General features: G+C 49.7%; 1 protein-coding gene across 1 annotated transcript in view; it reads left to right on the plus strand.

The window, feature by feature from the left end:
- The first annotated feature begins 1548 nt into the window (after window positions 1-1548).
- The window catches only part of ZMAT4 (zinc finger matrin-type 4), a 46817-nt gene continuing 20537 nt past the window's right edge, over window positions 1549-27828 (plus strand). Inside the window, exons 1-3 of the mRNA XM_066337296.1 lie at window positions 1549-1607; window positions 15953-16054; window positions 27473-27562. Of these exons, the coding sequence (XP_066193393.1) occupies window positions 15953-16054; window positions 27473-27562 (192 nt within the window). The 5' untranslated portion in view covers window positions 1549-1607. The remainder of the gene's footprint in view (window positions 1608-15952; window positions 16055-27472; window positions 27563-27828) is intronic.

The following is a 27828-nucleotide window of genomic DNA, read 5'->3' on the forward strand; positions in this document are numbered from 1 at the left end:
AGTTCCTCTGAGGTGCAACCACCAACTGCTGCAAAGCCTGTAAGCCATCTCCCCTCTCCTGTGGAGACCCAGGAACCCCATCCCTGCCAAGGGATATTATGGGGATTGAGGGAGGAGGAGCAGAGCTAGATTAACTGCATTTGTCCTGGTTGTTTGCATCGCCTTACACCTGGAAGCCCAGGGCTTGAGGTACAAAGTCTCTGCTCCATCATATCCCCTGCTTCTTACTTCATCTGCTGGTAAATGAGGCACTGACCAATTCAGCAGAGCAGAGACAGAAAGCCTCCCTGATACCAGCTAGTCCCCACCCTCCTCTCTGTTGTAGGCAGAAAGGAGGGCAGCAAGGTGGCATTGCCACTGCAGGTGTGCCTTGGCAGAGGGACTGTGCTCACCTACAACCTGGGCTTCCACGACTGTCAGTCTGCATTGTGAACTGGCTTTGCCTGGGGATAGCGTGCACAAAAATAAGGGAAATCCGTCTTCTTTCTAGATTCAGGCATTATTGGATTTCAGAGTGGGGAGACAGTTTGGTTTGAGCCTGACTTTGCACAACAGACTCCCAGGCATGTGTCTCGTGCTTGTGTTAGGGATCATCTTCCCATCATGAAGTTTGCAGGGGTCTATGTCCCCCTGATTTCTCCTTCCCCTGTTTATTGCCTTGCTCCTCTGCTCTGACCCTGGCCTGGGGCAGTTGTTCACTACCTGCTGCCTCTCCTGGGGTCGTGACCAACCTTTGACTGGAGATGAACCCAACCCGTTCCCTTTGGCATTTGCTCTCCTCCAGTTCCTGCGTTGGGGAAGCTGCTCCTGCCCGTGCAGGGACTCGCCTCCCACTGTCCCCGTGAGCTGTGTGTGGTGGGCGCCTGCAGTGCCAGGCATGCTCACTCCCTAAACCCAGGGTATTAAAGTGAGTGTGTCATCTGCAAAAGTAAGAGTCTGGAAGTTACGTTCTCCCTGGCGACCGTGATACCCTTCCCAGCCTCTGCCCTGCAAATCAGATACGCACATCCATCTATTTTCACAGTGGGGAAAACCACAGACTCACAGAATGATTTGGCTTGGAAGGGATAGCAGACAGCATCCAGTTCCAAGCCTCTGACATAAGGGCAGGGACACTTACTAGACCAGACTGTTCCAAGGCGCAGCTAACCCATCCTTGAGCACCTCCAGAGACCCAGGGCCAGCCACAGGTTCTCTGAACAACCCGTGCCAGGCCCTCCCCACCCTCCTAGGGAGGAATCTCTCCACGCATCACATTCTTTCTATCCAAACACCTTTCCTGTTATGTGCCCGGTATCAGAGCCATCCTCCGGGCGGCGTGCGGCTCCTCGGCGGCCCGAGCCGCCCGGGGGCCGGGGGCTGCGGGCGGCCCTGCGGAGCTCAGCGGAGCCAATGGCGCTGCCGGGGAGGAGCCGCGGCCCCGGGCCGGCTCCGCCTGCCGCCCCCCGCCGCACTCGGCCTGGGCTCGGCGGAGCGCCGGGAGCTGCGGCTGCGGCGGCCGCGGAGGCCGGGCGAGCGGCGCCCGCGGGCGGCTGGAGCGGAGCGCCCCAGGCACCGGCCCCGCGCTCCCCGGGCATCGCCCCCGGCGGCACCCGCCGCACCCGAAGGTACCGGCTACCGACCCGCCGGGCTCGCGCGGGGGGTGGTTTGAGGGGACGTGTTGATGGGAGTTGGAAAAAAAAGTTTCGAGGAATTGGAGCGTGTTAAATAGCGGTGTCAGCGCGGGCGGTGCAGGCGGTCCGGTACCGGCTGCGAGCGGCTGCCCGGGCGGCTTGGGCGATGCCGCCGCTGTTGCGGATGGAGCCGGGATGCGGGTGGCAAGGAGCGGGCGGTTCTGTCCCCCGTGTCACCCGCAGACCCACGGCGATAGTCGCTGGTGACCGCCGCTCGCCCTGTGAGCGGTCCGGAGCCGCGGCGAGCCTTGGAGTGTTCTCCCGGCGGAGTTTTTTGGGAATGCTGCATCCACCTGTGAGGCGGCGGCCGGAGCAGCCAGGCCTCGGGGTGCAGGACTCTGGGGGAGCGGCTCCTGTGCGCTGGCTGGTACAGCTCGGGGCGCTTTGGCCGTGAATGAATGAACTGTGCACGGCGTCCCCCCGGTCCGGCGTGGGAACCGGCGCTCTGCGGGTACGAGCGGGGATGTGTGTAGATGCAGCAAAACAAGGCTGTTCTCTGTGTTGTTGGAGAAGTTTGGAGAAGTCCCTAAGCCACCAGGGCTTGGAGAGCAGGTTTGCAGGGAGGCTGCGGGCTGGGGTCGCTGTCCCTGAGCCGGACCGGATCGCTCCGAGCAGCGCCCTGGGGATGTCCGGCCCCACGTGTTGTCCTGAGGGTGTCCGTGGGTCAGAACCCGGCCAAAGCTGTCCCTGACACAGCTGCTCTGGGCTGTGTGAGGGGTCTCTGGTGTCTGAGCCCTGGGCTGCTAACCTCAGTGATACCAGACTTGGGCTGTGCCCCCGTGGCTGTCCACACTCCTTCTAACCTCCTGCGATGCTGAAGTGACCTGAGCGTGTGGTATTTAATGAGGAACGGGATTTACAGAGTGTCGAGTTCAAAATCATCAGTTGGTATCTTCTGTGTGAGGCTGTGCTCTTGCAGGAGGGGCACGTGCAGAACACAACCACCGGCCCCCGAAGGTGAGAGGTGAGCAGGGGGATGCTCTTGGGGAGGAGCAGCTCAGGAAAGGGGACCTTGGGCAGAGCTTTGGGGCCCTCGTCATTCCACAGGTAGGGAATAGTGAGCTGGAGCATCGCCGGACACTATTTGCACTGTGCCGTGGGGCAGGGAGTAGCAGGGACCTGATAAACGCTAAGAGGTGTTTTGCTAAAGGTTCTAGACAGTGACTCATCTGCTGTAAGAAAGGACAGCAAGGAGAGACAGCACAGGAGCTTTCTAGAGTACAAATGGGACTTTCCCTCTCATTTCATTAGAAGCAAGTGGTCAGGAATCCTTTATTACTCCCAGAACAGTGTCGACCTGTAGGTTATAAACCTCCTGATGCAAGTGCTCCTGTACCAGCACCTCGTGCATCTCTCTCCCTGGGGAGGATCCTGCCTTCACGCCACATCCTGGGGTGGGACAGTCTCAAAATTTGGGGTGATTTCCAGTCCTCACAATTGATTTTATCTGACCATTCTTAGTCACTCCAAATAATTGATCCTTGTCCATACATTGCACCCTGATTCTCGTGTGCCTGGCTGGCTGGGGTGTTTCAGAAGTCGTTTCCCTTGCCTCTGAGTTGCTCAGTCTTAACTTTTCTTCTGCATCCAGCCTTCCTCCCTCGAGCTTTTCTGCTGCCTTCTGCCCTGACCAGCACAGAGGAGGTGCAGTGCTGCTGCCTTTCACTTTTCCAGGTGTGCTGCACCCTGAGAGGCCTCCCCAGCTATTTGCAGCATTGCTGACTGCCCCCACTTAAAAAGTGTCTGTGTATGGAGTTGTTTTGCTGATATTTGCCTGGATTTGTTCTATTTGCTGCTTCCAGTTTGCAGAGGAATTCGTGCCGCCAGTTGGTCGTTGCTGACTGAGCACCTTGCTCACAACCAGCAGCTGGCTTCCTCTCTCTGGGGATTTATGGCTCCTGCACCACCTCTCCCCCTTGGCTGGGGATTTAGCTGGGAATGCTGATGCCTGGTCTGGTGGTGGGTTTGTAATCCTTCCCTGCAGGGAGGGAGGAAAGGTCCCAAAGGCCCCCAACAGACAGACCTCATACCAGTGGTTAAGGGCAGACAGCAGTAGTGGGGATTTGCTGAGAATTATTCCTTTGCAAGAAGCAACTTTTGACCAAAAGTTGGCATCTTTTTGAGACCCATGTGTCTCTAATCATGCCCTTTTCCATTGCAATGTGTTCTTTCACGATTAAGTGGGCTCTTCAAACCTTTCTCTTAGAAATGGCTGTGCAGTGCTGGGGCTGGTCCTGGCTGCTCTTTGCATGGTGCCCTGGTGGGCACTTTTGGATCTGGGGTTCTCACTTGATCTGGGTTAAGCTCCCAAGGAAAGAGGTGTGACTTGAGATCCAGAACTGGTTTGAGAGCTCAGAACTGGGCCAATTTCTAGGGCAGAGTGGGGCTCTGGGTGTCCCAAGGGCAGGTTTGGGTACAGAAACAGTTGAAGGTCAAGGTTCCCACCTCCCTTCCTAGCACAGATGCCTTCCTCTGCTGAACACAGAGGGGGTTATCACCCTGACATCTGCTGGGCAGGTAGCAGGACATATGGCAGGACAGAACTTTATTGCTCCTTTCAGAGCCTGAAAAACACCCCTTGCTGAGAAGTACTGGAGCTGTGAACCGCAGACGGGGCTGCCCCCAGGAATAGCAGCAGGCTCAGGGCATGGAGAGAAAGCTTTTCTTCATGCCCTACCACCTCACCCTCTGAAGAGAGAGTGTTCAGTGTGTCTGCATCCCCCAGAGGAAGGTTTAACAGCGCCAGGCTTTGCTGTAACCCTCAGGCACCGTGTGGATGAGCCTGGGTGGAGAGATGGCTAAATGGGACAGTGCATCTTTGCCTCTTCATTTCAGGTCTCCTGTGATTTCCTGGATGCTCTGTTGGTACCACACTCGGTGTCCCCTGCCCTCCTGGGTGTCAGGGGGGCAGCCCAGGCAATGTGCAGGTTGTGGGGCACCTGTGTGTGTGCTGAGTGCTCCCTCTGCCCAGCCCAGGGCACTGCAGGGACTAATGCCCAAACTCTGCTCTGCTCTGTGCTGCAGCAAGCTTGAGAGGTTGAGTTAAAGTATATATAGGAGTACATTTTAAAAGTCAGGAGGTATTAAATACATATTTTCTGGGCTGTGGCTTGTATCAGAGCTGTGCATAGGGAAAAAAAAAAAAGATTTTCTGGGGTGGCTTATGCTCTGCTGCCGGCTTGTGCCTGCTCAGCCTGGCTCGTGCACAAGAGCATTTGGGTCTTTGTGTCTCTGGTCACCTTGCAGCAGGCACAGGCGCTGGTTTCTGTTCTCCCTTTGCACCCCGTGCTGCTGACACCTGCATTTTCATGTGCCCGGAGGTGTGAATGCTCTACCTGCCACCACCTCCTGCTCCTGCAGAGCAGAAGATGGCTTTTTGCAGGGAACCAGAGGGACCTGTGCCACTCGCTTCTTCCTTATTAGCTAGAAAGGAATAAAGTTGCAGAGGGATCCGGTTTTGAGAAAGACCCAGAGTTCCAAAACGTTCCCAGAGGACAGATCCCTAATTACTCTCTAATTGCATTAGAGTTTAATTTGTTGTTGTTTTTACTGTAATGTTCCCATTTTCCTCAACAGTTCGCTCTGTTTCATTAACTGGAAATGGCTGGAGATGAATATTTGCAATATCAAAACTTGCCTGTTGTGCAACGCTTGACAGGTTTTAGACCTTTTTTGTGCTGTCAGGGGCCCGGGTGACTTTGCCAGCCCCAGCTGCTTGGGAACTCAAGCCTCGGGTGCAGTGCTCACCAAATGGCAGCATTTTGTCTGTACGTGCAGGTTTGGTCCTGGGAGTTTTGGTGTCTGTCCTGCTTCCAGGAGACACAGAAAAAGCTGAGCTGAGCTGTCCCCAGAGCAGCTTAAGGGCAGCTGCTCTTCAAAAGACTTGTTTAATCCATTTCTCCTGAGCACAGCGGGGAGCAGGTCTGGAAATGAATTTGGGAAGCTTCAAAAAGGGTTTTCAGGAGCTTCATTTAGAAAGCAATAGGGGAGAAAAATATCGCTGCTCTTAATTCTGAAGCAGAAATATATTTACTTTGCCTTGTTTAAAGGGAAACGGTGTAGAAGGTATAGTCAAGCTTAGACCTACTTTTTGCCACTTCATCTTTGTTGGTGAAACCAATCCTGAAGGTGGGAGAGTATAAATAAACCTTTCCCGTTTATCATCCTCAGCACTTGAGGCCCTAGAGGTGTCACTTGTCTCCTGCATTGCTCTACTTGCTTATTTATCACATACATGTTACTTGTGTGTGTCATAAAGAGCCCCTGGGCAAGGTCCCCAGTGCCTGTGAGCTGGGTGTGGTGGTGCTGCACCCACTGCTCTCAGAACAGTGGAGAACTGCACTGTGAACTCAAAACTGCTCCTAAATTTGATCCAGCCACTTAAAAACAGTGGGTGGACCTGGTGGTGAAGTGAGACGTGGGTATTTAAAGCTACCTTGAAGGATGTAGCCAGAGACATGACACTCAGCAGCAAGCTGTGAAGGTGAGACATGCTCTGGTTTCAAAATTCACCGAGAAAATGGGAAAAGCTTGGAGTGCTTCATCTGCAGCACCTCCAGTGGCTTGTCAGAAACCCCCAGGAATGGGATGGAATTGAACACCCACTGCCTTTGAAACCATGAATTAGTTGGTTAAACCTGCTGTTGTGCAGAATGCTGTGCAAGCCCCTCTATTATTTGATACAGAATAAGCACGTGTGAGCTGATTGTGCTGGAGGCAGAGGCTGCTGTGGCCTGGGTGGATGATGAGGGTGGTCAGGCTTAGCAGTTCCCCTGCTCCCAGCTCTGACCCTGCAGCTCAGGACGCTGGTGGTGTCTTCCACATCTGTGCTTGCCACCTCTGAGCTTCAGTGACAGCATGTGGTAGAGGGAAGCCAGAGTTTAGTTTGACTTCAAGTGAAAGCTAATTAATCAATTCCGTGTTTTCCACCCTACAGTGTCACTAGTGAAAGCATCAAGATGATAACTGAGGATTCAACTGCTCATTTGAAAATACTGAGCAATTAGACAAGTTTATGACAATATTATTTCCTGCCACCAGAGATGATTCACTATACTACTAATTGTGGCAATAATTAATCCATCTAATTTTCAAGCACGCAGCTGTAGTTCATGGTAGTCTGAGGGGGACAGGAGCCACACAGAGTGTGAGGACTCGTTATTTTCTCTGTCTAATTATCAGAGGCCTTTTCTGCACTTCCAGCCTGTTGTGCCTTTGTAGGGGAGGTGTGGGGCTGCTCCTGGAGGCTGTGGGGTTCCAGCAGATCCTGGGAGCAGGGTAGTGAAGACAGCGGTGTGAGGAGCCAGTTCATAGAGCTCTGCTCTGACAGTGAGCTCGACAGGACATTTCAAAGCAGCCAGGATGTTTTTGGCTTTGCAGAACATACAAGGAGCATTTTTGAGCCCTTTTTCCTCCTAGCCAGACTGTAAGGCTGACAGGGTGCAGGATAACCTACGAACTCCACTTGGAAAATGGATGATGTATGAAACACATTAACTTGTTTTAATGCCTTTCTGTTGCTCCTGAGTACCACAGGGGATGCCTAATAAATACTGGAGCAATTGGAGTCCCCAGACTGTGCAGGGAAAGGGAGACCTTTCCAAACCTATGAGTCAGAGCTGGTCTTTGAAATGAGCAGCCAGTGTCTGCCCCAGAGCGTGCCCAGCTCCAGCTCTTGTGCAATGGTGGTTTAATTTCTCACAAAAATAGAACAATTTGCATTTCTGGAGACCCTTTGGCACCCTGGAGCACTGCAGTGGGCATTGATGAACCATTTCTCATTGCTCATCTATTGGTAAGGGACAGAACGGTGGGGTTTTGTTCCAGAGGAGAAAATGAAACATGAATTATCCGAGTGGTTTGCTGAGATGCTCCCAAGCAGAGAGAAGACAGGTCTGACATAAAAGTCCAGCATGTTTCTGCTTAGTGTAGCTGAGAGTGGGGAGATGCTCCTGCTTATTAGAAGAGAGCAAATGCAAACAAAAGGAGGAGTTTGTTCGTTTTTTCTTTTTTTTGTTTCAAAGCTGGGCAAAGATAAAGAAAGTGCTGTAGGAAGGACGTAAATGTTTTATGTTTTACTTAAGATAAAGCTCCTTGTTTGCTGGTGCTCACAAAGCTAATTGACAGATTACACGATAATAAGAAGGAATTTAGTGATACCCTTTCGAGGAGGGAATTTGGATGTGCACTTAAATGAGGCCAGGGGTTTAGCAGCTCTGTGCTGACTCGGGGGGACTCTGAAAACATCTGCATTCCTGATACCTTCTTTCTAAATAATTTCATTGACGACAAGAAGCTCTGCTGTGGCTGAAGGGAGCAGAGTCCATCAGTCGTGGCAGGTGGAGAGGGAAGGTTCCTGGCCAGTTGCTCAGCTGCTTTGGTGGCACCCGAACTCCTGTAAATCCTCACCAGGTGGCACTGGGTGAGTCATCTCTGCCTGGCAAATACAGGATGGGAGAGGAACTCGGCTACACCTTGGCTCAGAACTGATGGATAATCAGGAGCATCTCTGCTGTCTCTAACCTGGTGAACGCCAGCTGGGTGTGTTCAGTGCTGTCAGCAGTGACACTGAACTGGTCTGGGCTTGGTGCTGCTGAGGCTGATTGTGGGTTTGGGAAGAGGGGCTTTAGCTTAGCCAGCTAGGCAAGCAATGCAGGCTTTTATTAGGGCTCCAGAATTAAAATAATCCCCCATCAGCGGTGGACAGATTTGTTCTCTGGAGGCTTCTTCTAAGTCTGTTGCCACCTTACGTGGCTTTTCCTCTTGGGTTTCTGAGCTGAAGCTGATGGGGACTGACAAGCCCTGATTATGCAAAGTACCAGAGGCAACGGGCTGCCGGCATGGCATTCGGCTCGCCTCGCTTCCTGCCATTTTGTATGTTATTAGGGAGCCACTGGAAAAAAAAAGTAGGTTTTGATATCCAAAAATAAACGCGGCGGCTGCGGGAAGAGCCCCTCGCTGAGCTCCGCGGGCAGCAGCGGTCTCCATCCCGGGGTACCCTCTGTGGCCACGCTCAGCGAGTGCTGACACTATTGATGTGTGTGTGTTTTTGGTTTTTTTTTTTTTTTTTCCCTGAGAAACCACCGTTTCTATAGCGACCGTGAGCATCGCACGGGGAGCGCGGCCGTGTGCGCCCCGCGACGCCCGGCGGGTCCCCAGGGGATGTGACAGCCACTGCTGGGCACCCAGAGCTGCCACAAACACCCTCTGGGAGCTGGCTGGGAGGAACTGGGGAGGGGACAGCCGTGGGATGTCATACCAGGGTTTCAGATCAGGTCTCCATGCCAGCCTGGGGAGGTTTGGGCACACCAGGGCACTCCAGGGATGGATGTCTGGTCCACACTCCACATCTGGAGCCTGGGAACTCCAGGCTTGAGGTTTGAGGCAGCTGCATCAAAAACCCACCTGAAAAAAAAAAAAAAAAAAAAAAAAAAAAAAAAAAAAAGGAAAAAAAATAAAAAAAAAAAATTCAAAATCAAGGGTTTAGCCAAGGGGAATCTGTTCCTACACAAGGTGCCTGCAGTAGCTGGGTCCCAGGTTAAAGTCCTTCTTTTTTTAACCATCCTAAGGCAAGAGAATCCCTTCCCTCTGACTCCAGCAGCCCTTCTATGTGGAGTGTGGTCTCTGCAAAGCCTGCACAGGTCTGTTTTAACCCTTATTTCAGCAGGTTTCTGGGCTGTCACCACTGCTAAGGGTTGAGCTGTGCCACCTGGCCGTGCTGGAGCGAGTGACAGAGTCCTTGAAGTGTGCAGGACACACACTGTCGATACCCTGGGGCACGAAAATGTGATCGCTCTCCCTTGAATTCCTACAAACTGTATTAAAACAGTTACAATATATCAATCTTTTTTTTTTTTTTAATGTATTTTTATTCAAATCAGCACATGTTTGCAATTAAGCCCTGCTACATGGTGTAGTGTGAATAATTAGAAAAATTCATGTGCTTAATGGGATATTTGCATTTGTAGTGATGCTACTCCCAGAATCGCAGTGTGGCTCCCTCTAAACTTGGCAGTGGCCTTCCCTCATGTCCCCCGAGGCACTTTGGGGCATGGAGGGCTTGTCTCCACACCCAGATCTGTCCTTTGCTCTCTGATTCTGTGTGTCTGTGATTTCTGTTGCTTGCCTTTTGTTCCCACTTCAAACTGGCAGCAGGTTAAAAAGTCGCTGGCTGGATTTTAGTGCATAAGCTCGAGTTCCTTGCCTCTGCTCCCCCGTCAGGTGGGTGCTGTGGTGCAGGTAGGGGCTGCAGAGGAGACTTGGCCCTGCTGCTGTTCTGCCTGGAGGGTGTGACCTGTCTCTCCTGGCTTCCCTCTGCCACAGGGCACTGCTTTTATTGATGTGATCATCAGGTTGTCTTCTTGCTTGGTTCTGTTTATATCAATGGTACCTTGATGATTAAGTGAGGAGATGGGAACATCTGGGAGCTTTGCCCTTAGCCCAGAGCTCATGAGGCTTGGGAATTGAGTGAGACATCCCTGGGAATTTCCTCCCCACAGTGGCATGAAAAGCTGAGACGCTCTTTTCATTTCCCTCCATGGAGAGGGCACTGTTGTTGTGTGACTGTTGCTTTCTTAGTCTGGCAAATACAGAATCCCATGATGGTTTGGGTTAGCAAAGACCTTAAAGATCACGTCGTTCCAACTCCCTGCCATGGGCAGGGACACCTTCCACTAGCCCAGGTTTCTCCAAGGCCTGTCCAGCCTGCTCTCTTGGGCACTTCTGTCTCCCCCCTGTTGTTCTCCACAACCTCTCCTCTCTGTGCTGACACATGCAGCAGCCACGTGCAGGATCTCTCCTGCTCCCCAGCTCATGGCACGCACAATCTTGTTCTGATTTTCAAGGCTCCAATAAAGCGTGTCAAAATGCATCAAAGGCTCAGTGCAGAAGTGAAGCAAATTGACTCCGTCGAGGATTTAGGGAATGGAGGGAATTGGGATAAACCCCAACCAAACAAGAGCTGCAGGGAAGGTGGAGCATGGTAGAGGTGGCAGATGTGCAGCACAGCTGGAGGGACATGGAAACATCTTTGATTTGACAGGAGAATGGGGGAAAACTAAAAAAAGTGCACACATCCTCTTGAGATGTGGCTCGTAGGGAGTTTTTTGTGGGTAGGGACACACTGCCATGACCTCTGGGACACAGAGTTACCTGGGCTCTGATGCATTTCCCTACTCCAGCTTCTCTGGGACTATGGAGGGACAGCAAGGAAATTGAGGTGCTGGTACAGGCTGAGCTTGCAGATCCCATGGCTGTGAATTTGGGCTCTTGCACCAGCTCACGGTGGGCTGCAAAGTCCTGTCATCAACCATGGGATGAGTTGTCTGTCCTGTCCTGTCTGTGGCTGGCAGGGAGAGATCCAGCAGCACAAAGCTGTGCTGCCCCATCCCAGCCCTTTTCCTGGCTGCTGTGGCCTCCAGCACCCAGACTGTCCCAAGGCAGTAAAAACAGGAGGAGAATTGCACTCATGGAACAGGCTCAGCCATTGTCTTGTCGTGCTGGGAAATCAGGCACTTCAAAAGGCAGTTTTGCATTTCTTCAGATGTTCAGTGTTGCCTCGAAGTAAGTGCAGTGACAGAGTTGCTCAAAGCACATTAATTATTAGTAAAGGCTTTTTTTCTTTTTATTGCAAGACAAATTAAACAACAGACGAAAACAGGAGGTGTTACACGAGATGTTAATCCATGAGAGAGTGACAGCAGCAAGAGCTACAAATAATTCATAACATGAAAATCAGGACATTTAATTTTTGGCTTGTTTGCATTTGGCATTTGTGCACGTGCTCAGCTGACGCTTCTCTTGTGTCCCAGTGTGGAGATTTTGGAGGCTGTTAATTTTGTAAAAAGTGATTATAGGCCTTCAAGAGTAAATCAAATAAGAGACTACAATTTTTTTTCTCTCCTCTTGACTGGAAAGAAAACAAGTTGCTGAACCCTGTGTTTCCTAAGGCACTCCTTAGGAAGTGGGCAATAGAAAAAAATGATTGTGTGCAGGAATTCCAGGGCACTTCCACCAGGCTCCTGTGTGGCAGGGACACATTCAGCACATGACCCCACCTGGAGGGATTGGGCTGGTGCCAAGTGTTTCCTTTAGAAAGGAATTTGGCTTTGTATATGTCTCTGACGTCAACTATGGGTTGCTATCCTCGAAAATTTAGTGCAGCTTAGTTAGCACCTTTCTGGACATTGCCAAAACCTGGCATCAGTCTGATCAAACTGGTTTTTCATTGGGCTGTTACAGTCACTGAAACTGCTGAGAAGAATCCCAACCGTGTGGCACAAGGCATTGCAGACAAGGTCTCCTGTGTCACACGGAGCCATCCCTGGAGGTGCTGAGCTGTCATGTGCACAGGGAGCACTGGAGTGTGGCACAGGAGGCCATAACAAACCCCACTGAAGGACACAAAGGGATTGTCATTTTTGGCAGAGGCCCCATCATGTCCCCACGTGAGGAGGAGGAGGACACTTGGAGTTTCAGATATTTCTACTCAGTGTGCAGACCAAGTGCTTCTCCTCAGCGTGACAGCTTGTACCCAAGTGACAAGGGTATGAACCACATGTTAATTCTTCAATTCTCAGCAAGCAAAGTGCCTGAGAGTGTTCAGGGACATGTCCCACCCTGCTCAGCACCTGCAGCTGCCCTTGAGTGTCCCTTACAGCCAAGGACATGCTGATGGCTGTGGCAGGGAAACCCTTCCCTTCCCTTCCCTGCTGCATTTTGACAGCTGGGCTGTGAGGTGACATCAGCTGAGGGCTGGTCAGTCCTGAAGTACTTAGGCATGTGTGGGCAGGGAAAGAGCCAGACTGGTATTAAGTGATTAGAAATGCATAAATATTAATTGCTCATGAACTCCCTTTATCACACTCGCCGGCAGAAGAAGTTAATAAATCACTGCTCAGATTAACCCACAGAAGGGTCATGCAAAGTGTATCTGAGATGAGACAGAAATGGGCAAGGGAGCTTTTCTGGAGAGCACGAAGTGCTGGTTTTAGGCTGGGCACCCACAGCACAAAGCTCTGTTCTTTTTCAGGGTTTCATGTCTAGAGTCTGCCTCTTGCTGCAGAGGGGAGCCCTTGCAGCTCTGCAGAGAAGCCATCAGCCAGCCTTGCTGTGGCAACCTCTGCACCAGTGCCTTTGTAGGAAGCAGACATTTCGTTCTTGCCTTCAGGAGGTATTAAATACATATTTTCTGGGCTGTGGCTCCTTGTCACGGGGTTCCTGTGCAGATCCCCAGGGAAACTCCAGCCCTGGACCTTCCCTGAGGTCTGTGTGCCAGTGCCACCCTGGGGACTGTGGCAGCTTTAAAACCTGTGTGCTGGAGAGGAGCATTCATTTCACTGCACATTAGCTGGACATTCTTTGGTGGCTGCTGAGGAGGAGAAGAGGCTTTTGCTCCTCTCTTGCATTTCTGTGGGACAGGCAATTGTCTGTTTTCTCACATCAGTGACTGGTGCTGAATTTAAACTTGTTCTGGGGCTGTCTTGGTTTCAGTGGCAACTTGGCAAGGGTGATTTCTATAATGGGTGATGGTAGTGGATCGCTTGTGTGGAAATCTTCCTTGCTAAGGTGAATCTATAATTTTCTGTCCAAATTTAATTTTGCCTGGAGCAGTTATTGTTACCAGAGCTTTCTAATTATTTTAAGTAGCCAAGCTTACATATGCTTGAATCCTCATAGCAGTTTAGCCTAATGTATTCATGCAAAAGCATGAAGGAGGTATTGCTTCCATTTGTTCTTTTGTTCTTCCTAATCCCCATTCCTCCCTGCTCTACCTTGCTGTACTTTTCAGCACCGTGAAAAAGCAATGCCTGGAAAAAGCAACAGTGAAACCCTCTGCCAGAATCCCAGGCATGAGGACACCCAGTCACATTTCTGCACCTGGACAAGGGGACCCTGCCATCCTGCAGGTTTTGGCAGTCCTGGGCTTGCTGTGCTCCCTGGGGGAACGGGGAGCTTTCAGCTAACCAGGACTTTGCTGCTGCTCACCTGTGCATTCTGAACAGCCCTGGGAGAGAAGGGTCCCCCCTTCCTCCCACCAGCGGTTCCATGGGAGTGTGGCAGTTTGGAGACAGCTCTGGGATCCCAGGAGCTGCTGGGGAGGTCAAAGCAACCTGGTGCCAGGCTGTCCTGTGAGGAGAGTGGGATGGAGGCAGCCAGGAGCTGGGCCTCACTAAGGCGCTCAAGTGATGCCAGGCAGAGCAGAGTGGTCCTGCCAGAAGGGAAGATACACCAGGATCTGAGAGCAGGAGCTTCTGCCGTGTGTAACTGTGCCCTGTGTGTGTTTTGGGAGGGTCTCCTACTCCAGAGAGACTTTTATTAGGTAACTCGGATATTTACACATGAATCATGGTGCACAATAGTCACAGCAGCAGCAGCAGCACCGTGTTCTCCTGGTGCTGAACCTGTGATATCCAGGGGAACACACCCCACACCTGTATCAGAACTTACTGCTTAGAGAAAAGGCCTGAGATGCAGTTCCTGGAGAAGTCTGTTCAGCCCCTGCTGCCCTAAAGGAGGACAGACGATTCCTTTTGAGGAAAATAGACTTGGGCTCTGTTATCAGAATGCTGAGCTAATACTGAGAAGCTTTTGATTGACTCTGATTTTTGCAATGAGGGTTTGTATTAGCATTGCAGGCTGCATGCAAATGAAGGTGGTGTTACCTGTCTCTGGCTTGGTTGCTGGATTGAGGTTTAATGAGCTTCTTTGGTTTGCTTTGTGTCAATCTGTTGGAGTTAAGGGAGATTTCTTCCTCCCGCTTTGTTTTGCCTTTGATGCAATTTTGCAACACTTCTTGTATTCCTAAAAGGGTCTTTTGGTGCGTTTGAAAGTTTCTCAATGCGACATCTCTCTGGACAGCGTAAATGAAGATTTAAACTAGACATACAATGGGAGAAAACAAGCAAATATCTCTACAGAATCAAACAAAGTGCAGGTGCAGCAGCAGAGGAGCTCTGAGATGCGTGTTTTTGTCTGGTAAACCAGAACACCTGAGCAAACCTTTTACTGGAGCTCAAGGCCGGCTGGTCTCTCCAGGCTGGCAGTCTCTGGTGTCAGCTCAGCTGCTTGTTTTCATAAAATATGCAGGGACCACAATAACCGTGAGATGGCAGGACCCTGGGGATTTGGTATAACCACCTCCAGCTCTGCTGCACAGCCCAGCAGTGACCAGCCTTTCTCCAGCTGACTTTGTCTGCTAATGAGATCTCACAGCCTGGTCATTTCCATGTTATTTTTCTTCCCAGTCAGTGGAATGAACTCTGTAAAACCTGTGTTATCAGTCTTCATTATGCTCAGGTTTGTTATGATTGTGAATTTTTAGATTTTATCTTGGCATTAATGGCAAGGCACCAGCCTCTCTTTTCCCTCTTACTTTGCATATGGGTTAGCTTTAAATATTGTCTCTATGGAGCTGCTTCTGTTATTTTCTGGCTCTGCTTGGGTTCAGTCTGTTTTAAGCCTCAACTTTCCTGATACACCCCTTGACTGTGAGTTCAGATCTGTACACCTGCAGTAGCACAAGGAGGAGGCTATGAGCAGAGGTGCAATGTGTTCCTGTGAATCAGAGCACTCAGCAAGCTGGTTTTAAAGGTGCAAGTGACCTCGTAGAAAGTTCTGGGGAACACATAAATATTTAAACAGCTGTTGGAGAACAGCACAGCCCAGTAAATCATCCAAACAATTCCACATCTAAAATGGGAAATACAATAGAGTGCTCTTCCAGCTTAAAATCACCTTCCTCCAGGTTGTAATGCTCTTTGCCTTCTCCATAAAAGTCTTTATAAGCTCTTTTATGTTGTATAACAAGTGGTCAAGCGTGTTTTGAGCCCTGAGTGATGTCTGCCACAGATGTCTGTGCGTGGTGTTTCTGGACAGGAGAGGAAATGAAGAGCAGCTGTTCACAAGTAGCTCACACAGGGATGTCATGGCAGTGCCATGGAGCCTGTGCTGTGTCTGTGGCATTCAGAGGATGGGTGTGCTTGGGCACACTCTCCTGTCTTAGCACTGCAGCCCCCAGCAGCACCCAGGAACTGCCCAGGGCAAGGAATGAACATTTGACATGGGCTGTTGGTGCATAAACCTGGGGACTGTGAATGGGAGGGATTGGAGTGTGGTGGGGACTGTCTGTGTGTCCCATTTACACCCGGATAACATTGCCTTCATTCCCTGCTTGGCTCAAGTGTTGCCTTGCCCTTGGCTCTATAGGAATCTTGTCAGACACGTCTGCCTGCTTCCTGTAACTGATTCTGCTTCTTGTCTCTTCTCTCTGTCACGCACAGATGAAATCCTCTGACATCGACCAGGAATTGTTCACAGAAAGTTACTGCAAGGTGTGCAGTGCTCAGCTGATCTCCGAGTCCCAGCGCGTGGCCCATTACGAGGTAAGATGTTCCTGGTCTGTCACTCCACCATTGCACTTCTGCTTGGAAGACTCAGCATCTGAAGAACTGTTTTTACTGGTGGCATCTGACTCTGTCAGTGATGTCACTGCAGCGGTGGCTGCTGCATGTCTGGCTTTTTCTTCTGTTTCTGCCAAGTCAGCCTGCAATTTGATCAGGACTGAAGGAAACACAGTTAGCAAGGAGAGCAATTAAGAGTGCAGCAAAACAAGCTCAGGTTGTATTAAATGTGCTGCACTGTGGCTTGCTGAGTAAGAATCACTGATTGTGCAGAGAATAGATTAGAATTTGTGAATGTATTTAAGTACTTAAGAGGTAGCGAGCAATGAATAATTAGAAAGGATGGATTATTAGAGACATGTTAGAACAGCAATTAACAGCACTGCATATCTTCAAAACAAACTTAAATACTTTCCTATTAAACAAGGAGGAAATTATGGAGGGATATGATGCTGTAAAATCCTTCAGGGAAGGAAACCCACTGCCTGGATATAGATCCTGCCATGGTGAGGGGCTCTTGCTGGTCACCCAGTGGGAGAAGAGGGATTCTCAGGTTCAAAAGCAGAAGAGGTGCAGGGTCACTGTGTGGTGGCTGTGCACGAGGGACTGTCCTCCCCTGAGGGCATGTGAGATGGTCCAGCTTGTCCCGGAGGACTCCAGAAGTGATGAATGTCTGCATTATCTATATTACATAGTTTGTATATAGAGAATAAACTATGTTAACGATATATTCATCATATATAATACAGAGATAAGACAGATATTTGGATAATACGGAATAATTTGGTTTGATTTGGCAGTTTCTCCAGCCTAAAGAGTTCTGTCATTCTGTGATGAGCTGGAGGATGAGGGACTTGTGTACTGACAAGATGTGTTTTGCCTCTGGTTTTGGTTACATGGAGGCTACCAATGTTTCCAAAGTTCCAGCAGATGCAGAGTATGTGCACAGGGACCTGGAAGATGAAGTTACACCAACTGTTTGTTGAGTCGAGTGTTTTGCAGTTGATGTAGGAGGGAGACAATTGTGTGGCCAGTGGAGAATGTGCAGGAAGCTTAACGTACACGATCTGAGGATGCTGTGCTGCATTAATTAACCATGGGAACAAGAATGTACGTTTGCTTGTAGGGCACTTTACATGTCTGTTTTGGTGAATTTCTTAGGAGCTCTTCTGAGCTGCTCCTCTGGCTGCCCTCTGTGTGCAGCAGAGATTCCTGGCAACTCTGTGAAGTTGAAGGCTGCAGTTTTAGGGACACCTTCCAGATCTTGGTACTGGGCACCACGGATGCCAAATTTTGCCCACAGAAGGCAGGAGCTTTGCTGCAGAAAGAGGAGCAGCGCCTGGTGAGCCACAGGGTGCTCAGCCAATCTCCTCTGCGCCTGTCATTGTAGGTATGAGCTGAATCATTAATTCATAGCAGATGTTTTTGAAATGTGGAAAACAACACTGTTTTCTGTTGTATATTTTAGTGCGAGGTGTTGTGCTCGTTTGTCATCTGCTGTGAAATCCCAGCAGACGCTGTAGACGTTCGGCACAATAATGTCATTCCCAAACCTTGCTGGTGGGTTGCATAACACAGAGCAGAGGCTTGGAGAGAGCTGTAAGGACTAGTTAGGATCCCCTCCAGTGGCCCAGAGGCTGGGAGTGTCCCTGCCCTGTGGCTGTGCCGTGCTTTGCTGCTCTTGACAGGGAGCAGTGTCCCTTAGGGGCATCTGTTCTGGTCACCACTCCTGGGTGTGATGCTCATTCTCCTGGTAACCTTCTGGCACCCTGGTTCCAAGAGCCCACAGTCGTGGGGAGAGGCTGAAAGCCTGCCCTGAGGTTTTCTGGGGAGGTGGAGCTGGGGGCTCCATCCTGCCTGAGGCTGGCAGCCCTTGCTGCAGGCCATTAGTTAATAGCAGGAGTGTAAACTTCAGTTTCTTTCTAAATATCAAAGTAGCTGGTCACAATTTTCACACTTTTCTTTTTATTCCTTCTTACCTTTAGAAAGTGCTGTATAGTTCAAAATTGATCATTTTCATATGGGGAAAAAAAAATATCAACTTCAGAAGACTAAATTTTCTGAAAATCCATTTTCAGGAGCCCTGGGGGTGGCCACCCTGGCTAACCCATGGGTGCTGAGAACCCTTGGTGATGGTGCAGCCAGGGGTGCTGGGTGCCAGGGCTCTGTCTGGGTTTGTTTTGGTCAGCAGTGCCCTTATCCTTCCTGAGTGAGCCTGGAGAGAAAGGGAATTGATCCACTGCCTCACTAGCGCAGTCAAGTGAGCTCTGCAGCCCTTGTGCCAGGGACTGGAATCTTGGCTCTCTGTGCATGCAAAATAAGACATTTCTCTGTAAGAAAATAGAGGGAAACAGCCTATGAAAGGGGGACGTTTTTATCTTGCCAAACAGGAATAGTCAGTTCCAATCGCTGTCTCATCTCCTTCTCCAAATCACCAACCAATAACTTTTCTTCTGTGCTACTTTGCCAGGAATAAAAAAAAATGATTTTATGTCAGTCATGCAGTATTAAGTGATATTATTTCCAAGGGCAAGTGTAGTGGAAAAATGACAAAAGGATCAGAGTGTTTGCAGCATTTTTTGCTTTCAACTTGACATACAGCAAATAGTGCCTTTGTTACATGTGCTTCATGCAACTGCGTTTCTGGCTTTGTCTGATGAGTCTGATGCGCCCTGGCTCTCCTTCCCATCCTGGTGAACCTGCCAGGTCCTGCCCTCATCTCCAGGGTTCACCCCAGGACAGAGCTGAGCCCAGTAGCTGCCTTGGGATGTTGACTTGCAGTGAGGTTCCCAAATGAGCAGTGCCTCAGTGAGCTCAGCGCTCGCTGCGGTGCCGAGCATCTCTAGGGGTTGGTCCTGGGCAGCTTTTGCACAGCCCTAAGAAGGAGATGAGGCAAATCTTACTGGTTGGTGTTGATGCCCGAAAGAGTGTGCATTTGCATATTTTAATTCTTAAAGCAAATTAATATCCTAAGAAAACTCCTGCTTCTGGGATAAAGCAGCCTAGTACAGACGCCTGAGACAACCCCTGGGTGACACTCAGTGTGCTGCTGTGCCATGCTGGGTATCCCTGAGGTGCCCTGGCTCCCCTTTCCTTCTTGGGAGGAGCAGAAGGGATCAGAGTGGCTTTTTGGGTGACAAGTCCATTTGCTGCAGGTGATGGCTGGCTGTATGGGGCAGGGGTGGTCACACACGGGGTGTGGGGAGGGCATTTCACACCTCGTGTCCCACTCCCGGTTGCAAGGGGTGAGTGACAATGTGCTGCTGCTGCAATGCCACTGGAAGTCTGTGCCCCAGAAATGAGGGTGTTTTTCTGTATCTCTGAATCTTTCCTTCCTCTGGAGCCCAAAGCCTCTTTGGTGCTGGATTCTCTCTCTGGATTACCTTTAATTTAACACTTACTTCCAGATCTATCTGTGAAAGAGGTTGTATTAATCAATTTGGTGAGCTGTTCTGTAAATTAAAAAGCTAAAACAAAGGGAGCTAAGGTTTCTTCCTTAGCTCTGAGTCCTCATCTCTATGTAGAAATGTTCACAGCCACGAGGAAGACGTTACAATTTATTTTCATGTTTCCCCTTGAAAATCCTGCAGGAAAATTACCTCATATACAAAGTTGCTCTCAGATTTCACCCTGAGCTGCGCATTCATCACCGCATTTGCTCCTCAAACTGCTGTAATGCTCTTCTCCATTTTCTCCATAATCTTTATTGCTTCAGGTGTTCAGAGAGTGCTTTGTTTTTCCATTTCAAATGAAGGAAGGTGCCAGGTCTGGAGGAAGAGCAGCCCAGGAGGGAGCCGTGCAAGTGTCAGCTCACCTTATGGGATGAGGGAATGCTGCTTGAATGAATGCTCGTGCTGGAGCAGCAGGGGAGGGCAGAGGCAAAGTGTATTAAAATTCAAATGCAGAAGAAACTAGGGAAAACAAATCAAGTGCCATGCCCTTTGGCTCTGCTCCGGAGCTGTGCGCTGTGGAATTGCTCGCTCTGTCTCCGGAGCGAAGCAGGCGAGCGATATCGACAGCCTCATCACTGCTCCTTGTCTGCACGGGCTGGAGTGATGCTGGGGTTAAACTGCTTCCAGTTGGGCTGTCCTTGGCTGGAAACGGCATGAAACGATGGCTTGTCTGAAGGAATAATAAACGTTGTTTACTATTGGCACATTAGTGCCTTAAGGATCAAGATGTGTGCGCTCAGAAAGGCAGCCCTGTGTCTGAAATATTAATGTGCTGCAAGAGCGCATTCTCTATTGAACAAAATAAATGCTATGCTAGAAAAACAAGGAGCTGGGATGTTAGGTTTTTATTCCCAGCTCCCTGTGTGAGATGCTGCGAGGATTTCCAGGATGGAGGAATGGAAAGGATGTGCTTTAGCTGAAAATAAAGGCTGCACAGGGCTGTCGTGTGTCAGGTTTTGCTGATGTCAGTGATGATGGAAGGGAACGTGACATTTAGTGGCCATGATCTCTCTCATATGTTCTCCCACTGTTGCTGCTCACCTGCCATGTTGTGTCTTGCTTTGGTGGCAGTGACATGTAAATCCTTCAGAGGATGAAGGAGAAGGGGACACCTTACTCTTGTTGTTGCAGTGTCCTTCCCCAGCACTGCTGGAACCTGCTCTGCTGTGGTGTTCACAGGTTTTGGTGGCTGTTCAAACACTACTGTCATCCTGCAGATCATGCTGGTGTTTGATAGAAGAACCTTGGCTTGAGGAGAAAAAGCTGAAGAGAGCATCTTTGTGTTGCAGAGACGATGAAGGTGCTGCTCTGTTCTTTTCATGTGCACACATAGAGGCCTGCTGCGGATATTCCTCAGCAGTTTGTGTCGTGGTAACACTCCCAGTTGAAATATGTGGAGGTAAACGTGGCCACCCCTTGAATATAAGGGAGATCTGTGTGTGACAGGGTTTTAGGGCAGCAGCAGCATCACGGTGGGTTGTGGGAACCAGTGGAGATGGGACGGGACTTTACAAGGCTCTATGTTACTGCTCAGTTGTCAACCTTAATGGCTGAACATTATTTTTAATGCACTCCCAGCGTCAAAATCTATTGCTAAACAGCAGCAAGAGCAGAGCAGATAAAGCCCAGTGCACAGCTCCCTTCTCAGGTACCTCTGCACAGAGGCCTATTGCTGTCTAAAAATAGCTGAAGTTAAAAGGTCCTTCAGAGCAGCAGTAAAACACACTGGGAAAATGGGACCCCGGGGTTAGCAGTAATGGAGAAGCATAAGGGCTGTCACATTAAAGCTACATGGAATGAAAGCAAAGAAAGGTTGCACTGGCTCACCCTGGCCAGTGTTCTGCAGCTCTTGCCCTTCTGCACCATTCCGTCCTGATCCTGCCGCCCGGGAGGGCACCTCTTTGTTCCAGCTATTCACTCTGGTTTGTCTTCAATACTTTAAACTCCACAACCCATGTTTTGGTTGGGGGTTCTCGGTGTTTGAAAGCAGCCTTTCGTTCTCGTGGTGTGTTGTGACAGACCCGCCCCCGGGCGCTCGGGGCTGACGGGCTCTGGGGAGTGACTGGCACCGACGCGCTCCAGCGGGGATTTGTTTCACACAGCGGAGATGGAATGGGAGCACCAGCATTGCTGCTGCCGAGCTGTGGAGCTGCTGCTGGGCGGCTCATGTGCACAGCAGATGTTGTATTAACTCTTCTGTAGCCTGCTTGATACCTGGATGAGGGGGCTGTACCGGTGGTGAAGCCCACCCAGACCTCCAACATCAGTACCCATCAGTGGCCCAAGGTGAGGGACATGAGCTGCAGGCAAGCAGCAAGGATTTAGCTTTTCAGAAGTTTCCCAGGCTGCTCACTGTGTCCCTGCATCCCCTTTCTCCTGGCACATTTACAGAATCATACAATGGGTTGGGTTGGAAGGGACCTTTAGGGGTCTAGTCCAAGCCGTGCCAAGAACAGCGGACAGTTCAGCTCAGTCAGGTTGCTCAGGGATGTGAATTGCCTGGAAAAATCCCATAATACCAACGGAGAAGTAAATGCATGGTTGCAGTAGGGTAGATGTAAGATCCACCTGCAGAAAGAACATGAGGGAGTGATGTAAGGAGGGGCCACCAGTGGGTTTGGGGAGGAGCAGGTGGCCGTGGTGGCCCTTCAGTGGGTGGCAGCACCATGTGAGCCAGGTGCTGAGCCCAGCTGCTCTGCAACAGCCTCTAAGAAGAGTTATTGTCCTCTCCCAGGGTACCCAGCAGTGTGTTGGACAAGAGATACTTTGACTACAGTCAAAACCAATATGGGAAGCAGTAAAGGTAAAGATCACAGCTGAAATGGTGACTCCTGAGACAGAAAATTCAGGCTCAGGATCTTGCCTTGGAGTCAGCTTGGAGAGCCAAGTGGAATGATCACAGATGTAAGGAAGTGGAGCTCGTGGTTGCTTGGCTGAATAGATCCTCATTAGTTGCCTTAATGTGTAAACAAATCAATGTCCAAATGAGTAATGTGTTGTAGAGGCATCCGTGGACGGCAGGGAGAAGGAACTCTGCAGCCCTGAGATATTCCAGAAACACGTGGTTTATTGCAGGGCTCTGGGTAAAGAGGGGCTGATTTCAGCCCCCAGCCTCGGCTGGAGGGGAGCCCCAAAGAGAGAGGGACAGAGAGGGGGGATGAGGGGAGGGAGGTGACAAAGCTCAGAGGAGTGAGAGAGGTGAGAAGAGTGTCGGGGTCAGGGCAGGAGGAGAGAGGGAGGGAGAAGAGGAAGAAGAGAGCGAGGACCTTGTTACAATCCATTATATCTCCTTTTGTGTTGAATATTCTAATTTACAGTGACCAACTGGCGCAAGATACAAAACCTACAAATTTTGCATGCAACCTCTGAGAACTACTAAATTACCACATCATCCTACATTCTAAACTCTAAAGACTACTTTTCTTATCCACTTTTTCCTTGGTGCCTTGGCAGGGTGGAGAGGGGCTGCATTCTTGGGTCCTTTTGTTTTCTGTCCTTTAACCTATCCCGAGTTAATCAGGGTCTTCCTGCCATGCCGACATCTCAAAGCTGCCCTTCATCTCTATTTCACTCACAGGTTTTACATCTCCAGTATTTCTTACCAGACAATCATATCCATAAACCCTTCCTGTCCCATCTTTCCCAACAATGTGTCTGTCTTTGCCTTGGAGCAGCCAAAGGAGTGTGAGTTCAGCTGAGCACTCGGGAATTGCAGACACATCGCTGAGTGCCCAGGAAGGCAAAAGCATGAGTAGACACTTTTTAAAAAATTAACTCGTGGAGGAAAAAGGGGAAGTTGATAGAAATGACCATGAATTATAAATGAGGCTTTTCAAAAATTACAAAGGGAGAAAAAGGACATTGGCATCCAGCAGTGTCTGGAATAACAGCCGGGGAGTTCAGCTCTGCAGCAAACCACAGGGATCTTGACAATGTTTGTTGTGTGGGTAGTAGAGGCAGAAAAGGGAAGGCATTTGCTGAAAATACTTCTCCTGTCTATTTTAAAAACGCAGAGGATGTTGTTATATGATAGAGGAAGAAATAGATTGGTTCCATTCCAGTAGAAACTTGGAAGGTTATTTGGCAGCGATTACAAATTCCAGAGCGATGTCGTTTAGGTCAGCAGGTCCAGTAATTCACAAGTGGGTGCTTGAAGTGTGCTGGCCACATGCTATATGCACTGTCACTGCTGACCCTCTGTGGGTGTGGGAATGTGGAGGAAGTTTCCAGGAGGAAGCAAGCCCAGAGCCAGGCAGGGCAGTGCTGGGGTCCCGTGCAGAGAGCTGGAGCCATCCAGCTTGGCACAGCTCCTGGGCACAGCCTGCTCGGGAAAGGGGCTGGAGGACGATGGAACTGAGTTTCAAGCTTGGGAGAACTGGGCCAGCCAAAATAACTTTCTCTCTTTGGATGAGATTACAAGTGGGGCTAATATAGATAATCAAATCGGTATAATCATGTGACTGTGTGTTGCATGGCAATTTAATTAAGAAACCGCCAGCACGCAAAAAAATCAACACGGTTTACGCTAAAAGGATTAAAACCCAACCAATGGCCTCCTGAAAAAGAATTTATTACAGACTAAGAGAAGCTGTGGTCATTTGGGCTGCCGTGGTGGTTCCTTCCTTCATCTGGCACGTGTGTGGTGGTGCTTGGTGCAGCCACGTGTTCCCAGTGTGGGGGTCCCCAGCCTTTGGCTGGAGAAGAGGTCACAGAGCACAGAGAAGGAGGAGCAGGAGAGAGAAGCTAAACTGCCCAGAACCATAAAGCTGCCAGCACAGGAGGGAGCAAGGATTGATGAAGGGATATATGGGGAATAGGGAAATGAGATGATATGCTAGCACAGCCTGAGGGAAGCTGCAGAGATACTTGATTTGAACCTGATGACAGGAGACAGGAAGAAGGCCCTCACAAGCAAAGTGGTTTAGACTGCTGCATCAGCTTGAATCAGTGGCTTAAAGTGGGAGCAGTTCTGGGGCCATGGTGGGGTGCTGAGCTCATGCAGCTGGTGAGGGGACTCCTCTCCCAGAGCCCCGGGCAAACACAGCGAAGAGCTGTGTGTGTCTGTGTAACCTGGGCTCCAATGCCTCAGCTGGCAGCTTGTAGCCATGTGAAGGTGATGGGTCAGTCCTCCCCAGAGCCACTGGTACATCCACAGAAGGATGAGAAGCCCAGACAGGGTGAACAGGGCTGCACATCCCAAAGAGGCTGCCACTGCTCCCACAGAGACCTCACTGCCTGCTCCAGACAGAGTGTGCTGCAAAACCCAATTTATGCAAAATCAAATTGCATTTCATAGCACAATTTAGCTCTGCTTCTCCCTTTTATGTTTTAGGGGTGAATTGCCAGAACTTTGCTGTCTCTGCCACGATCTTCTGTATTAGACTAGATTTGATAGAGATAGAAATAATCCATTTATTTACTTTTATTGATGAGCCTTACAGTAGCAAATGAGCTTGCAATGCAGAACTCTGCAGCAGCTGTGTGAAAACAGACTGAGCTCCCTGCATAGTCGGGGCTGGTTTTCAAGCCTGCAGTATTAGACCAGACTTAGTGCCTTTAAAAGGTGCTGTTCCCACTAGAGACAGGAAAGTGAAAATGCCTTTGGCATAACACTTTGTGCAGCTACAAAAGAAATATTCACGGGCACAAAAACACCTTTATTTCACCCAAAATGAGACTGTGGTGGCTGTTGGAGGTGCCTCCACAAGGCAGTGTGCTCACTTTGCCCTGGATTTACAAATGTGGCAAGGTTTTTGTCTTTCCTGAGGCTTGTGCGTGCAGCGAGATGGGTCAAAATGGGAGCTGGAGATGCCCTAACCCCAGTTCATCCCAGTTTTCTGGCTCCTGTTTGTGTCTCTTCCTTTGGCCCCCCCATGTGTCTGGCACTTATCCTCCTTGTGCCTTGAAGCAGCAGGTTTCCAGTAGGGAGAGGATAACCCGCAGCGCTGTTTGCGAGCGGCGCACCAAGAATAATCGCCGTGCTCCCGCCGTGCTCCTGCTGGGGTGTTGGGATGATAAATACACATGTAAATGTAGGAAATGCCACAGATAAAATGGATGACAAATGGGCTGTGCTCGCTGTGCTCCACAGAGGGAAGGAGATGCTCACCACATAGGCACGGAGGCCAGGGATGATTTTAAGCTCCGCTTTTATGACCCTAAGATAATAAGGTTGCATAAGGAGCTGTGTAGTTTTAAATTATACCAAACATAAGTAAGTAATTTCTTCACCTTGGCTTTCACAAATCTAAACAAATGCGCCAAGAAAGGTGAGAGGTGTTTCACAGAAGGCTGAAGCTTCGCTGTCTTTAAACACTGACATCTGGACACTGTTTATGGTCCAGCTGAGTGCTACAGAGCAGACTCATAAAAATGATTCCTCTTAACATCTTTGCAGCTTACACACACACACTCAGCTACCCCTCCCAAATTTTTTTACCCTCTAAACCCAGCAGGCTGTGGCTGGTGTGCGCGTGGGCATCGTGACGTGCTGGATGAAGTCAACCGAGGGAAGAGCCTCGTGACTCTGGGGAGGATGACTCGAGGGAGGCTGACTGCTCTGCTCTGCGGGGAGTCAATGCTCAGGGAAGAAATTCAGCTGGAAAGCTCTGGCCACGTTGCCCTTTACAGTATGTTTGACTGGCCCTGTGTGGTGCAAGGGACTCACTTAGCATCACTTCAGGCAGGAAGTTGGCACTGCAGCCAAGCACCAGGGGTGGCATTGCACCTCTGTCCTGTGCATTTCAGCATTTATTTTGTTGTTTTCTAATGATGCAGTTGCTGTCTGGGTTGCTCATCTGATAGCTGGAGCTTTGGGGTTTCCTGCACTTCGCTCTGACCATGGAAGGTCACGTTTGCTAAATGCAGCAGGAAGACGAGCTGGGGACAGATATTTGACATTATTTATCTTGACTGATTTGCTCTGTGGAAAAAATTATTGCATAGTCACATTTTTTGCATGCGAATACAAATATAGCTCCCTGCAAATTTAGCTCCAAGTTTATACCACAGGAAAAAGAATGTTCCAGAACATGCTAATTTAATATTTTTAAATTGCAGCTCTGTGATCTGAAATGATAATATTATGGTGCTGTTGTTCTGTGGGGCAGTTGGAAAGGGTGATTTGAAGGAAATATTTGCATGGTAACAGCTCCCCGTGTGTCTGCTGCCCATATGCTGGCTGCAGGTATTTTGTGGCTGCAGAATTTTCCCCCTCTGCATCTAGTGGAAGGCAAGACCTGATGTAAGTCAAGGTTTTGAAGGTTTATATCTGTGCTCCTGCTGTAGAAGCTTTAGAATCTTCCTTTAAGTCTTGCAAGTCCCAAGGATTTGCTTTGGCTGCTGCTGGGGTCACCAGGGGATCTCTTGTCTCTTGTAACCCTCACCTGCCTGTGAGCTCCAGCTGTGTCCAAAGGCAGTGGGAAACCTGCTCATGTCTCTCTCAAGGGAGATTTTTTTACCCCTCTTAGGTTTTATCATTCTAGAAGCGTAGGAGCTGTGGATTTGGTTTGTGTGTGTGCCTCTAACACCTCAGGATGCTGTTGTATCTCTGGCTGGAGCTCAGTAAACCCCCATTTTTCAATCTGCCCCACCATGGAAATGGTCTACTAACAAATGCTGTCCTTCCCTCGCTGTCTGATCCCTGCTGTGTCTTGGAGAGCCTGCAGGCAGCAGGACTTGGAGAGGGGCCAGGGTGGACTCTTTCTTCTGCTAATGGCAGGTTTCAATCCACAGCTCATTCCAGCTGCATGCAGAGCTCTGTGAAAACTCTGAGAAGTGCAAAACGCTCCTCACCTGGATCCTTCCCCCTTTCCTTCTCCAGTGGTGGATATATGTGTCAGGGGTATGTGAAATCTGACTGTGGGTTGGTGCAGTGAGCACAAGCAACTGAGCATCTTGCTCCTTGTAACTCCAGTTCTCCTGCTGCTTTTCTTTTTTTGCCTTGCAGAGTCGGAAGCATGCCAGCAAAGTCCGCCTCTACTACATGCTTCACCCCGTCGATGGAGGCTGCCCAGCGAAAAAGCTCCGGTCAGAAAATGTGGGTATAACCCAAGGCCCTGTTTATTCAGCTGCTTCATGAATCATTGACTCTGGGCTACAACATTCTCTCTCTTACAGCCACCAGATGATCAGGTGCCCGGAGGTAACATTTAGATTAGCTGAAACGCAAAGTCACTGGAAATAATTTTCAATAAGCTACACAAGAATTATTATGTGCATCAGCAACAGTAATTGTGGTTTTTTTTAGTTATTTGAATGTTCTTTCATAGGAAAAAAATATGCTGATAGCAAATACTCAGGGTT

The sequence above is a fragment of the Sylvia atricapilla genome, chromosome 28, assembly GCF_009819655.1.
Source record: "Sylvia atricapilla isolate bSylAtr1 chromosome 28, bSylAtr1.pri, whole genome shotgun sequence".
Classification (NCBI taxonomy): Eukaryota; Metazoa; Chordata; class Aves; order Passeriformes; family Sylviidae; genus Sylvia; species Sylvia atricapilla.